Source organism: Dermacentor silvarum, chromosome 5 (genome assembly GCF_013339745.2).
Source record: "Dermacentor silvarum isolate Dsil-2018 chromosome 5, BIME_Dsil_1.4, whole genome shotgun sequence".
In the NCBI taxonomy this organism is placed as follows: Eukaryota; Metazoa; Arthropoda; class Arachnida; order Ixodida; family Ixodidae; genus Dermacentor; species Dermacentor silvarum.
Genome location: NC_051158.1, coordinates 92,124,248 through 92,139,808, shown reverse-complemented (window position 1 = coordinate 92,139,808; position 15,561 = coordinate 92,124,248). Strand labels below are relative to the sequence as shown.

General features: G+C 43.5%; 1 protein-coding gene across 2 annotated transcripts in view; it reads right to left on the bottom strand.

Moving 5' to 3' along the window:
• Positions 1-15,561, bottom strand: part of LOC119453593 (spermatogenesis-associated protein 20-like) — a 40,477-nt gene that overhangs the window by 23,976 nt on the left and 940 nt on the right. For both annotated transcript variants that reach the window (XM_037715644.2, XM_037715646.2), the window contains exons 2-8: positions 13,509-13,661; positions 11,760-11,824; positions 7,812-7,966; positions 5,229-5,375; positions 2,078-2,470; positions 874-1,053; positions 236-445 (exon numbers count right to left, since the gene is read on the bottom strand). In XM_037715644.2, the coding sequence (XP_037571572.1) occupies positions 236-445; positions 874-1,053; positions 2,078-2,470; positions 5,229-5,375; positions 7,812-7,966; positions 11,760-11,824; positions 13,509-13,661 (1,303 nt within the window). The remainder of the gene's footprint in view (positions 1-235; positions 446-873; positions 1,054-2,077; positions 2,471-5,228; positions 5,376-7,811; positions 7,967-11,759; positions 11,825-13,508; positions 13,662-15,561) is intronic.

Below are 15,561 nucleotides of genomic sequence, written 5' to 3'. Positions count from 1 at the left end.
AGACAAGGGCCCTGTAGAAAATGGTTCCTGCGGTGATCGCCGACAACATGATGCTGGCCGGAGACTGTATACTGCGCGAGAGCCTCACAAAAAAAAAAAATGCTGAAATAAGCCACTCACTATGCATCTGTTGACGAGTGCTCTCTATGCGCGGTGTCCGAAACATGCAAAATTGTTCCCGACCAAAGCGATTGCAAAGCGGGTAAAATGCTCGTAACTGGAAATGGTTGATTACCTGCATGGGGTCGACATTGCCGTTCTTCCGGATGTCGTAGTAACGGCACACGATGTCGGCGACGGTCTTCTCCGCACAACTGGGAAGCGGCTCTGTGAGCAGACGACGCACTTCTTTCTCCTCCCAGACGCAGAAGGCGCCCTCCTTCTTCTCCTTCTCCACTAGAGTGGGGTACGAGTCGGCGTCCTCCGCGCTGTAGAAGCCACCACTCTGCAAGCACACAAATCTACGTTCCCATTCCTTTCTTGTCGTACAGGGAAATTACACCCCATTACACAATTGTGCTGGGACAATAGGTAGCGCCAAAAGGACGGGGGAAAGATAGAAGGTGCGACAATACACGGTGCATCTGCCTTCGGAAAATGCTGTGCAAAAGCCATCGACGATAATTGTCAATGAACGCGAGTAACCGAACACTTCTAGAAAGCTATACACGCTTTATCAAAAAAAAGGAATGATGTGCTTCAAGACGTATGTTTGTTGCAGTGAGAATATTTAGGTAGTGTTTGGTTTTTCATTACCAACATTCTTTTTCAAAAATGTTAGTAAATGTTAGCAAGAGCCTCCTTCTCAACTCCAAATCAATCTCGACCGTGCCTCGACTGTTTCACCAAAAGCCCAAGTGCCGCACGACCCACCGGGTGGCTGAGGTCCCGTTCGACGTAGCAGAGAATGTCGCGTGCCACGTCCGCTAACCGGCGGTCGTGAGTCACCTGGTAGGCCTCGCTATAAGCACGGGCCAGTTGAGCCTGGTCGTACAGCATCTTCTCAAAGTGCGGCACGTGCCATTTGCCGTCTGTCGCATAGCGATGGAAACCCTGCATGACACAAATAGAAAGCTCGTAACGCACTTTTCCGACAGTCAGCTTCGCAGCCATCAGGGCCGTATGCATACCTCCAACCTGCGAACTTTAATATCAGTACAAATCCTGCGGACATGATGACAGGAGGGAGGAAGGAGGATAGCAGATAATCTTTTTTGTGTTGGCCCCATGAGCCCACTTTTCCTGGGGTGCATACGCACTTCGTGATTAACAATGGTTTACCTTTAGATGCAGCAAACAAACAGCATGAAACCTGGATAAGGAGAGACTGACAAGCAACACTTTGTTTTTAGGTCACAGCGACTTTTTTTCAGTGATCTTGCTGTTGCTGACTTTGAATGCCCCAGTAACTAGTCCGAATAAACATGCTCGAAGCTAGTACCCCTCTGGCATCCCTTCACCATCACAAGACTTCATATCGTAGGATCAGAAACTGACAAGGAAAACGATTTCGCAAACAGAGTTTAACATTTGTGAAACTCGACGCAATGTTCCCAAATTCGTAGAACAAGTTTCTCTAGGATTGGTTAGTTTCTATAGTTTCCATAGGAACGAAACAACTTAGTCATAGTGCTTCTAAAGGTGCCTCGACAACACATCAACCCTTTAACTCCCAAAAACATTCCCGAAAGAAACTGACAAAAAGAACTCAAAAATATTATTTTACTCCCCAAGCGTTTGCACATAGCACGCTCATAAAAAATATAATAAGCATGTACGCTCCATTCCTCGTACTCAATGAGGGCACTGAAAAACAAAGTGCGTTTTGAGTGCGTTCTGTTCTCTCAACACATGACAGCGAAACAAATGTACACTACAAAATAACATGCACAAGTGCCCAAACTCATTAGTAGGCAATGGGATGAGCAAACGCGCTTGGCTTGTTCGCGATGATTAACGCGTCGTAAGGAGCGGCAAGGACGAGACAAGCTCCTCCCTGGCGATATTGGTACAAATTGGTAGGACGAGCATAGCTCGGGCCTTAAACAGTTAATGCCCAAGCGAAGCGTGTGCTTGCCTTGCCAATGTGGTCGTGGATCCCACCCTGTGCCATCATGATCAGTGTGTGGACAGTCATCTCGAGCGCCCCGTCCACGGCTGGCTTCGCTTCCGACGGGGGCTCCCCCTGGAGGAGCACGGAACGGTACCGCAACAGGAAGCTCAGGTTGACGCACTGGGGGAACTTCGGGGCGCGCCCGAAGCCCCCCATGGTGATGTCGTACGACCGCTCCAACTGCCGGAAGCAGGTGGTGGCAACGTCGGGCGCAGACGGGCACCTCTGGTTCCCTTCGCTGCCTCGAGGGGAGCTGGGTACGCCTTCCCCGCCAAAAACGCGCACGTCGGACGTCTGCTGCAGGATCTGGAAGATGCGGGTTCCCTGGTCGATGAGCTTCATCCGGTTCTGCCGCCACTGCACGAGGTGCGACGGAGCGGTGGGTCAACATTTCAACATTGACAGTCACTGCAGTAAGCAGCGTCTGACATAGACGACGTTGCTAGTATAAAACGTATGTCACACCGCCAGGCTAGCACTCGGGCGGTCTCTACCACTCGTCAGCCCATACCACATCAATGGCTGGTCTCTTCAGCCCTTAAAACATCGAATGGCCACTTACGTCTCTTTGGATGTTGTCCCACGATAATGAAAATATTAACTTATTTATTGGAGTCAAGGCCCATATAATTCTTTTTTAACAAATTAAACTGCACGGTTTAATGCCCCGAAGCAAGCACAGTGGGTTATGAGGGACACCTTAGTGGAGGGCTCCGGATTAATTTTGACCACCAGGTGTTCTTTAACATGCACCTAAAGACATATGAGCATAAAGGTAGGCAGCATAACATGACATAACATGTAAAGACAGGCAGCACAACATGAGCATAAAGGTAGCACATGGCAGCATAACATTGTAGCCACTGAGTTACTGCGGTGGTTTATATTGTCATATAATTCTTTATAGTACTGAACATGAACTAAAGGATCAGACTGGATATTGTCACACCTACTTGTTTGTCTTCTTGCAGTGATCGTTTATCACCTTTTGACAAATGTTATTGCTGTTGCTGGGTGCAAGGCGCACCTGCATGTATCGGAACACTCTCGCCTGCTGTCGCCGATTCTATCTGCTGTCTATGATGTTACCGAATCTAGTGTAATCGGACTACATGCGTGATGTGAATAATGTTTTGAATTCTGGAAGGCTTGCGAGCACCAATGATTACGCTGGTACCTTCGATGAATCATGTATAAATAGCCAACGTGCATGACCCGCAGGTCAGATTTTCGACAATCGACGAGTATGCTCGCCACTATCCTAGTGCCGAGTGTTACTTGTTTTGCTGGGCTCGCCCGATAAACTGTTAGTTTCGTGATTTGCATTGTGCCACTGTGGTTCTTTACCGTCACGACAATGTGACAATATGATACTTGGGCCTACAATTACAAAACTACCCTTACATAAAATAGTTTCCTCACTGGCCAGTGTTAGGGAGTTTGCCACTTACGAGTGCAAACAGCGTGCTAACGAGATCATTGTTACATCTATGGCCAACTGTAGATGAAATGAACATAAGAGAAGCTTTATCGATACAGGCCCTGTTTCCACCATAACCTCCACCATTCCCTAGTGTATCTAAGTTTTTTTGTTTTTTTATGCTTACCCAATGAAACAATCGGGGGCGACTTCAAAGGCACCATAATCCCTGTAGTTGGCCACAGTTTACAGCCCACAGTTAGGGCCACGTCAGCTTTCTTTCATCGCATTTTATGTGAAAGCAAAAGAGCAGGCATAGAGTGGCAGTGCCCGTTAAAAGTTGTCCGTGCTCTAGTAACAAGTAGAAAATGTCTGGGAATGTGGCCGTCGCAATGGGCAGGCACTGTAAAAATGCACAGGGCGATGTGTTCATTCCTCTTGCTTTGCATGATGACTGCAGAATATGGGAAGCATACGACGAGTTTGTAAAGTGGTGAGCAAAGATATGGCGTGACGGAAACCTCCAGCTTGTGCAATAAAAGAAATTGGTGGTGCTCAGATAAGGGTAAGAACAGACTGGAAGCTCAGCTATGACGACAGGGAGAAGGCAGCGTGACTCGAAGGTCAATGACCCTGGCCCTGCACTTGCTCACATTCCTCTGGCCCACCTTGACTGTCACCAGGGTTTACTACAAAAATTATACTAGAGGGAACTGTGGCGCCGTAATCGTTTAGCTACCATAAGAATGATGGTTAGTACACACGTGGATTTGTGCGACCTTTGTGCTAGAGATTTCTGAAGTCTTTGTGTCCATTATTTAATACCCTTCGTCTTTCTAAATTTCCAAGCAATCAGTTTTGTATACGCAGCAAGGCAATAAGTCTATGCTCATGCACAATCGTTGTTGCATTTATAACACAATATCTTGTAGAATACAACCAATATCCAAAGTCAAAAAGCCATTTAATGCCAGAAAGACAATGTTTAGGCAAATCCATGCTATAACCATCACTCCGATGCTGGCTAAACAACCACGCTTGCCAGCTCCCATGAACACTAACTAGCACCAGAGTTTAACTGTAGCAATTAAAAAGAAAAGAAGAAAAAAAAAACCTATGCTCAAAGATCCCTAGAAACCAGCTTATCTACTGAAAACCCTAGCAGACCATGCTGTTAGTACTGTTATTGCTGCATGGGTGGTGTGCTCTACGGTCACACACCTGCGCCAGGTTGCCACGTCCTGAGCTAAAAAAAGGTAGTCACAAAATTTCTAAAGTAACCACAATAGGCTGCCAAACAATGTCATAAATTCCCGCAACGCTGATGTTTTTGGTTGCAAAATTTGAATTTGTTGCATGAGCACGATGCAACAAATGTGTTCGTTCTATTCACTGCGCTATACTGTTCACACAATGGAGAAAATAAATGAGACAGACACACATCTCCGTTTGTTTATTTATCACATGTTCATAAAAACATGTTATAAGCATATGCGTTATAAACACACGTTTATAAACACATTTGAATTATTTTGTCATTTGCGTGCACAGCATAGCGCAGTAAACAGAACGCTGTCGTACCAACTAGCCGCAGTCGAAGCCTTACTGAACAAATGTGTTGCAGAGCTCAACGTCGTTATTTGTTTTGCCCACTTCCTCCTAACCGCGTAGCACAATTGCAGACTTCTGCCGCACCTGCTCAGCAATGTTGTTCAGCAGAGTCTTGAAGCCAGGCTGGCCATAGTACCGGTCGTCGGGCGGAAAGTATGTGCCACCGATGACTGGCTTCAAGTCGGGCGTGAGCCACACACTCATGGGCCAACCGCCGCCTCCGGACGTGGCCTGCGGCAAACAGAGGAGGAAGGAATATTCATACCTCAAATATAACCAAAAACAACACAGCTAAAAGCATTCAATGCACTCGAACATTTCTTCGAAGCAACAGGCATACTTGATGTGTACTAGGTGCCCCGCTGGAGATAGTAATCACCATGTAACCATATCCCTTTTCCATCGTTTGTGTATGAAGTGTGTCAAACTCCTTTTTTTTTTTTTTTTTGCACATGTTCTGCAATGAAGCTCGCTTTTGACTGTCAAGTCTCTGTGTGTGCATTGTTAGTTCCTCCCCCATATGTATATATATATATATGAACCAATTATTTGCTATCAAATCATTATTTGAAAAATTTGACGATTTGAATTGCCCCGAATAAGGCACTACTGGTAATAAAATCATTTCCAACGATTGTCGAACGGCTGCTGCAGTGCTACAGTTGACCTGCCGAGGGGAGGAGGGGTTGAGCCCCTCCTTAAAAAATAGAGGGGGGGGGGGACCGGCTCCCCCCTGACTTTCAGCACTGCTGGTACCCTAGCCCAGCCAATCAGCACTTCAGCAGTAGCTGAAATTGACATGCCCACTAGGTGGACACTTACAGTATAGCCCCCCTGGGGTTCTGTAACACGCGTTCGTAGCACGCTACACGAACAGTGTTTTCACATTTTTGATCCCACAGTTGGGAGTCAAACCAGTGACCTCCTGCTCGTCCGCAAATAGGCATGGCCACTCAGCCACTGCTGTGGGTAACTAAGAAAATACTACAAGATATAGCATGCCATCAGATGTGAAGAAAACAAACATCAAAACAAGAAGGTTAGAACACCAGGCCTACTGCTGTCATTAGGTTCCTTCTAGGAATGCAAATTCTTTGCCTGGAAGCTTAGAAAATGATGACTGATGCAAGCTTTCAGTTCTTTTTCCGATATGAAAGGCTTTCGTCACTTCATAAACAAAGCCTGTCTCTGTGGGGAAAGACACGTGTCTCATGATAACGGGTTTACAAAGGCAACTAACTATTAATGAGACTAACTAAACTAGACTCGGAACTTCTTTAGCAATTGCATCAGAGCACACAGAGGCTCTCCGCTTGCGTGCCCCCTTTATAATGTGGCACTTGTAATAATTGTCATTACTAACTTTTTTAGAGCTCACGAGAATGACATCAAGAGCTGTAGCTGTACGGAATCCCTGAAGGAAATGAACATTCCACGTAGCCAAAGAAAAGGAAAAAAATAAATGAGCTGTGCCTTTGCCTCTCTGTAGCGCAGGGTTTAACAAGGTCAGCAATCGGATTAGAAGGCAGAGCACCACACTGCAGGATTTCATAGCTATGAGGTGTATTAAGCAGGTTGATAGAGACCAAGTGTCACTGTTTGATCAGATGATGCAGGTGTGATGTCAGTCATCATCATCATCAACTTCATCACTGGCCTAATTATGTGCACTGATGGATGAAGGCTTCATCCAGTGATTCTCAGTTACTCGAGTCCAATACTAGCCAGCTCCATTCTACATGCCTGCATGTTTCCTAATTTCACCTAACCGCCTACTTCTCTGCCGTTCTCAACATTTTTTTAATATTTTTTTTATTGACATAACGTAATCAGAGAGGTTGGCACTTTCAGGTGGCACTGGCTACTCTTTATCGCTCAGCTAGGAAAAATGCTATCACTAAATTTGTCACGCAGTGCGTCTCAGATGTACCACAAAACACAGTCAGTCAGCAAGAACACAAAGTTCTGTGTGTGAATAATGAAACACAAAGAAGACAAACACTTATACAGATGCACATATAAAGACAAGTAGTACTTCGAACTGTTCGAGAACAGATATAACCATACAGTTTTGCCAGACGAGTGCACGAAAGACGAGTACACATAGATATCATACAACATAACTAGTTGACATGACACCACTTTCATTTTCCTTTATATAATTATTTCTATAGTTCAATTAAACATGACAATTGACTTCCTCTATGTTGCATATGCCTTCATTGTGGGTCATATCATATGGTAATGACTAACAAAAAATCGAACCTCTTGAATCCCCTTATTTTTTTTGCTTGTGAGATGGGAAGGATGACAGAACAGCGACACGTCAATTGGGAACATGACAGGTGAGAGCCAATGGGCAATAGGTCAGAACCATCAAAACATGACCAGAAAATGCAGTACCGAGTAATTTACCAACAGGGTGCTACTATACTTCCTGAAAATATCAATAAGTTGTAATTCATGACTTGAAAATGCCAACCACATGCACTTCAAGTCATTTTTACTCAACTCCCAATCAATCTGGCCTTGTCAACTGCAACTTGGCCAACTGCAACTGCACCTACCACCAGCCTTGTCGCTTACTGCCAGCCAAAATAGTTTACGACATGACCGCAGGAAGTGGTATGCTACACTCCATCAAAAGTGCCAGCACTGCCATCACACCTGGATGTAGGTCATGTAGACGCGGTCAATGTCCGGCCGTTCCTCCCGGTCCACCTTGACGTTGACGAAGTGACTGTTCATGAGCAGGGCGATCTCGGCGTTCTCAAAGGACTCCCGCTCCATCACATGGCACCAGTGGCACGTTGAGTAGCCCACTGCATATGCACACAGGCAACACAGGGTTAATGGGGACAGACAATGTCAGAGGCAACTAGTGCAGCAACATCAAACCAGTTTTGCGGGAAAACTGGTTATCCGGTTATTCAATTCACCGGTTATTCGAATTTGAAAGCCGGATAACCAGAGTGATCGGTTATTCGGTTGGTTATTCAGTTAATAGTATCCGGACATTCGGATATTTGGATAGCTGGATATTTGTTCTTCTGTACTTGTGCCGAAATTACCTCTCTTTCTCTTTTGTATTCTCATATTTGTAGTTATTTTTGCAACCGTTCGTGCAAAAACAATATCTGCTCTGGTTGACCTTCTTACCTTTCCTTTTTTAAACACCGAATACTCGTGACAGAATATTCCAATATCCAGCTAAACAGTTATTTAAACCAGATATCCTGAGTATCCGTTTCTTGAAATCTGGATAACCGGTTTTTGAGACTGGATTTACTTCCCTCCGGTTAAACCGGATAGCTGGTTTGACGGATATTTGCAAGCACTAGAAGCAACCTACAAATCAAACTAGTACTCCTTTTCACTAAAAAATAAGAATTAAATTAAACAACACCAAGAAAAGGCCCCGCACATAAAAAATGACTCAGGGAAACTGAGGCGCTCGATATTCACCATATAAAGTCGTCATTATATATCAAATCAAATTCTGGGGTTTAATGTCCCAATGCAGCACAGTGGCTGTGAGGCATGCCAAAGTGGGGAACTCCGGATTAATTTAGGCCAGCTGGCTTTTCTTTAACATACAACTACTACCAAGTCAACCTCCACCAAAATGTAACCACCAGGACCGGGACTCAAATCTGTGACCTTGGTCTCAGCAGAAGAACGCCCCAGCCACTGAGCCGTGGCCAGCGGGTCTCAACATCACAAAGTAGTATAGCTACCATATAAAGCCAACAGGTCCTGAAGCCACAGAAAAGGTGAACAAAATGGACTGTCTTTTGTTAAACGCTCTGACTGAATCTCTCTGTATTGAATATTGCAGGGGAAGCTCAAATTTGTGTCTCTCCTCATTGGCTTTGAATTAGTAAAGGAAAGGGAAACGAAGGTGAATGAAAAATATGTTGCCACCGACGAGCACTTAACTCACAAGCTTCACACGATGCAAGCGGTGATGCTCTACTGATTCAGCTATAGCCATGGTTAACATGGCCAAGCAAACCATGAGTAAGTTGGGGCTAATTGGAACAATTTTTTTTTACCATGGCAATATTGCCACTTCACACAATGTCAGCCTTAGTTTAGAGCCTGCACCATCTTATGCAACTCGATACCTAATGGTGCGAAGTCACACTCTCAAGTTACTGCTCGTAAGAGGTTTCCCCCTTTATACTTTTACATTCAAGTTTCGCTTGAAATCAAATCAAATTTATTGAACACCAGAGGTATGTCGAGGAGCACAGACAAAGAGCCTATGCAATGGCTTGTCTGCGCCCCCTACAGATACAGGGGAGCAAAGGCACAAGTTTGCATAAAAAATATGTACTCAACATCTGCCACATTATTTCACAATCTATACAAAAAGCAAGCAGCATATATATATGTAGAAACACACAATACACAGAAAATAGTTGCACAGCAAAATGGGATGCCTCCGTACACTTATCATCATGCATTTCTCTAAAAATACCATGTAGTGCTAAGCACAAGAGGAAATTTATGTGACAATCTTTGCCAACCATAGTTGCACAGTCGACCACAAAAGTTTATGGACCACGGGATCTCAGAAAACGCTAATTATCCGAGCAGCCTTTAAAAGTAGCCAGTAAAACCATACATCAGAATGCTGTTCACATATAGCACCAGTAGAGGCTGGATATGGAAATACCAGGCTGCGTTTTGAGGCTGCGGAGATATTCAGCTTTTTCTGAAATCCCTTGGTCCATAAACTTTTGTGGTCGACTGTACATACTACCAGGTTGCCCCGCTTTTTTAACTGCACCAAATTTTTTAAAATTATAGCAATATAAATTACACAAGGATGGCAAATTGAGCGAGTTGGAACTAATTTATGATGGCAGCGTACGAAGTCTGTCCAGTCTCTCTCTTTCTGTGCCTTTGTTTTGCTGTGTGGATCAATATAAACTACAATGACGTTATTGTTACCATTCAAGTGTCCATAAAGGCAGCCTTTAGTTAAGCAGTAATTTGTGCAGTCATGTTCCTAATTAATGAAGTCACATGAACTTTTTCAATAATTAATCTTAAGCAGCTAAAGCAAATGAGTAGTTTGAAGCCTGCCCTCGACATTATCCAGCTGAGCGAAGAAATTTTCGTTACGCAAGCTCCTGTAAGAACTACGTAAGCAAATATTTCACATTCGAGGGCTCCCTCAAAGTGAAACTGATGTGGAAAAAGAGCGCCTACGTCGTCAATACATTGCTTGGATTTTGTCATGCTGGCACTGTGACCAATGGCATGGCTCCATGAGGCGGTGCCTTGCGAATCAATCGCCTTCATTATGTCCTTCCTTCAGTGGCAGCTCACTGTCTTGATGCGAGCGGTGCACTAAATCTGCACCATCATTCCGTCGTGCACCCCTTCTACCGTACAGCAAGTTTTCGAGCAGGTGTTTGCCACTATACCGGCATTAAAATTGTAACCTGCTGAAGGTTAAAAAGAAAAAAAGAAAGCAGGCTGGCAGCAACGCACCGGCTTGCGGGACCCTGCCACTGGTGACAATGGCAACATGAAGAAAGGCAGCTGACGCCATAGGCACTTTTTTTTCCGCATCAGCATCGCTTTTGGGGAGCCTTCAAATGTGCAATAATTGTACTTGGAGCTCTTACAGAAGCATTTTTAATTAAAATTTATTCACTCAGCTAAATAACGTCGAGCATGACCTTCAAACTGTTTGCTCTAGCCACCTAAGATCAATTTAGTTAAAACCAACACACCCCGATTCCTTGCCTTTGCTTTGTATGGTGATCATTGCATACAGCCTACACAAAGCTGTAATTGAAATAAAGAAGGAAGCTATACTTATTACAGTATGGGCTAATATAACAGCAACAAACTTTCTCCTTCCTTTTCTTTTCTTTATTTCCTTCTTTTTTTTTTCTTTTTCAGGATTTGGCACAAAATGTCATGGGGTGTCTTGTGATAAGGGGCACACATAATTTTATTTACCATCTCACTACTACCAGCAGCGTTTTGGCATCCAAGGCAGAAGCGGTACAGGTACACAAACAAGTAGTATACAAAGATTACAAAAGTCGCCAGTTCGATGTTACAGGTACATCAAACAGTAGCTCAAGAATAAAGTGACAAGCAGACTCTGCAACAAGTATGAAGGAAGAACGCAGGCACCTGAGGCAGTTACAGAAAATGATACACAGCCGATAAAACAATTGTCATCATGTCATCTGTGTCACATCACGTGGGAACAAGTTATATACCAACAGCGTTTTCAGAAAAAAATATATAGCAATAGGTGTTCATTCTCGTTTGCTCTTGCATAAAATTCCTGCTTAGCTCTTCATATCCTTTTGTAATTTGCTTTTGCGTATACCACTGGTTTGCATACCACTGGCTTATACCACTGGTGGTATACCACTGATTTTGAATCTTGTGTGTCTTTCTTTTTAGATAGAACATCCCTTAATAGAAAAAAATATATATTTTATGCTTCTTGCAGGTTCTTCTTAATACAAGAGGAATGTAAATTTTGTTATAGTAACAGTTTTCTGCTTGTGTTGATCTAGCAACAATGCCTTGTTAAGGCGACACCCACACAAGAAAAGCAACCAAGACTCAACTTACCAGACAAGAAAATTAGTTTATCCTCTTCTTTGGCCTTCTTGAAGGCATCCTCACCCCAAGGGTACCTAAAAGTAGGACAGTGCATTTCCAAGTAATATCTTTCTTTTTTCATGAAGTTTTTCTTTGCCAAACTAAAGGGAAATTGAAAGTAGTTAGCCTTCTCCAGAGACTGTTAAGCAAGTAACTGGGCTAATTGGTTACAAGTAGCTATGATTAGACTAATTCCAAAGGTTTATTATTATCTTACCATCTTAATCCAGTTTCAGAGTTCATGGCATTCTGTTATCAAGGGTGACTATCGTCAGGGGTGACATTACCTCCGGTGATGGAGTTGGAACAACTCCAAAGCTTGCCCCTTTTGAGCTTACTGTGGCCCATAACAATAATCATCATCAATGTTTGTGCACTTCATTTAATTAACACTCTGCCCTTGCTACTTTCATGAAAAGCAAGAAACAAAAAATTGCAAGCAAGACTGACGGCGATTATTTTTGTGGGACACCATATATCAAAACTAAAGGGTGTTTCATACTGGATCCCATATCCTTGACAGTTACACTGCTTTTTTTGTATTGTCTGCATTTTTTATGTTTTGTATGTCAGCAATTCACATAAATATTCACAGGGTACTGGGAAGTGCTGGTACTTGTTTTGTGCATATCACATGTTATTTGTGGAGATGGCTGAGGAGAGGAGGCCGCCACGGCCACAGTTCATTAAAGCTGGCCAACCATGGTGCCGATGGCCCTGGGGAGCGGCTGGTGGATGCAACATTGAAAAATTTGCCTTTGTTTATGGCGATAGAAAGCTGTTGCTGAGACGGCACTAGCATAAACTTGTGTCACCACCTGCAGGCAGATGCAGAAAGCAGCCGTTCCAGGGAGGGTTGTGCGCGTTCCAGAGGACTGGGCAGCAGACGGCAACCCTGCCTGAACGTCTGGTTTCTGCAGCTGCCAGCAGATGGTGACACAAGCTTGTGCTAGCGCCGTCTCGGCAACAGATTTGTATCCCCATAAGCAAAGGCAAGTTTACATTTTTTCCCTTAAAAACCAGGCAAGTAACTAAACCAAGTGTTGCCGTTCAGATCCTCCAACCGCTATGCTGGCATTGGCAAAACTTGAGCATCTGTCGAAGCGAAGAAAAGCTGCCTGGCTAAAATTCTTTCACTCACTCTACTTCTCAAAATTTAGCATTCAACCGGTCAATCTCATAGAGACACAACTAGGCCGTCCCGTCAAACACAGACTGAGTGTTACGCCCATAATAGCGTGCACAAACGCAAATTTTCCCCTAGAACAGTATTGGATGGAGTTCCTTAGAGTTCCTTGCCACATAATTCAGCCCTTCTCAGTTATGTTGTTTAAGTTGTTTTATGTCTACTTCCACGACATCGTTCTTCTTGTTGCGTATTTTAGCTGGAATTGATAATCTCATTGAATTTGTAGTGTGAAGCTCTCCTCGTTTTGATCTATCCACTTAATGTATTACTTTACCTATTATTGTTCTTATATGTCTTGTTCTTGCAATCCTTTTGTGCCCCTCCTGCCTGGACCCTCGAGGTTCGCAGCATTGAATTAATGAATGAATTAATTAATTTAATGTCATGACTATTTGAAATGTAATTCCAATGGCAAACAATTACTACTGCAACCAAATGCTAGCCACAACACAAAGATAGAGCAGCATGCTACGCATTCGTGTCCACATTTGATGTCATTCCGGCACATTAGTGTAAGAGTTGTAGCTCACCAGTCAACAGGGTTATTGGCATGCTGCAGAAGATACGGAGACTTTTCGTAGGCAAGCCGATTTTTCCTGCAGCTAGCTGAAGTTGAGACAAGTGCTGAGGAAGTAGACGAGGCCGCCATCTCGCCTAAACAAAGCAGTGGTCGCTTGCAGCGCCTGCATGCATGCAGGTAAGGAAGATACAAGACAAAGATGTCTTATCTGGCAGACACTCTTAAACAACATGCACTCTTCCCACGCGTGTAACGCACTTTGCCGAGATCTTGCATCGATCTACATGGCATCACATCTCTTTTCATTGTTGTTCTTGCTTTTCGTTATTTGTAATCATAGTGCAGGATCGAGCCACCGTAGGAAAAGTTAGGAATACTTCCACACTTGCGACAACAAACTGTCAAGGCTCTAGTGCGCCTTATTATCAAGCACAGATAATGCTTTGAGTCTGGAACCCACTCTGCCGATAACCAGCAGGCTGTGCTAAGAATGGTGGGTAGCTCTATTTTTCTTTTTGACACTTCAGACACTGATAATGCTTTGCATGCTGCAAGCGCTCAAACACTCTGCAAAGCCTAAGTTATCTGGTCTACATGACATCTGTTATTTTTTTACAACAAAACGAGCACAGAGTTCCTAGAAATAAATAGGTACTTCTACAAGACAACAAACACCACAGCAAAGTCACAGTACAATGGTATATAAAATGTGGATGAGCATTTCGAAGTAAAGTGTTACAACGAAGCAAAAAGATGCAGGTGCCTTTAGATGAAGAACATGTGAAAACATTAAAACTACAAAACTTATCATGTGTTTGTGGTAGGATCCTTTAGAAGCATTGACCGTTTAGTTACCTGGTCTTGCATTCTAACTGGGGTACACCAGCACTAAAATCTGGGAACAGACCTATACACAAAACAGACAGAGACGTGCGTAACCATCAACTATTTAATACGAGGAGCCTACCCTCGGATGTATGCACTACTTGGAGTGCATGCTCCGAATCCCATCATCACTTCGCAGAGCAATATTAACTACGACATAACAAAACTAGCACACATCGCAGAGTGCTATTCGTGAAGTCCTACTCTGCAGTGTGCAAGTTTGTGGATGCCATCACTCAGACAGATAGAGGCATGATTGAGCAACAAGCACAGATAGCTTTGGAGTCATTTTAAAGAATTTTTTTAACAATAGATAAGTGTCATGATGGCGAGGCAAAATGCAACAGTATCGACAAGAACGCCTCTTTCTGCATCAGTGAGGCATCTACAAGCTTGCACACTGCCAAGTATGACTTCGTGAATGCCGCTCTAGGCCTTGCATGAATTTTGTTATGCCGCGGTTATTATTGTGTAGTGAGGCAATGGAGTGACGGGGCACATGCACGTATATACCAAGTGTTCCCCGTAACTTGTGCCGAAATTTTAAAATATGCAAGTGATGCATAGCTGGTCAGAACCAACCTAATGTTGTTTGTCACTTGCAACAAGTCAGACAGTTTATTTTATTTTGCCTAATTACATAATTATTAATTATTAATTAACCAACTGCTCAAACATTATATTAAGTGCAAGAGTCAATGAGAAAATCGTAGACCATCTTTAAATGTGGCAAGATCATCCAGCTTTCGGTTGCTCAATCCATGCTACATGAAAGTTCGTTCCAAGCTTGAAAAAACACCTGCAAAATGGTTGTGCGGTACTTTTTAGTATTACTTTGTGTTGTTGATAGCAGTGCACATTTTTGTGTTTTCTGTTTCTTTAAGCACGTTGCACTGATACACCTTAGAGTGTAGCAGGGTTTCCTTTTATTATTACTTTTCAATTACATATGATTTGGTCTTATATGGACATGGTGAACAACGACTAAAACCAAAAGTATGGATCGTGTCTATTAAATATTGCATTCCGATAATGCGTAAGCATTTTGGGTAACAACTTTGGGCTTGCACAAGTCTGAGAACTCCGTACATTGGCAAATTATGCAAGGTCTGAATGCCTTTTATGTCATCTAATTTTTGTTCATCAAGAAAAATCAACACGAAGATAAGTGCTGCTCT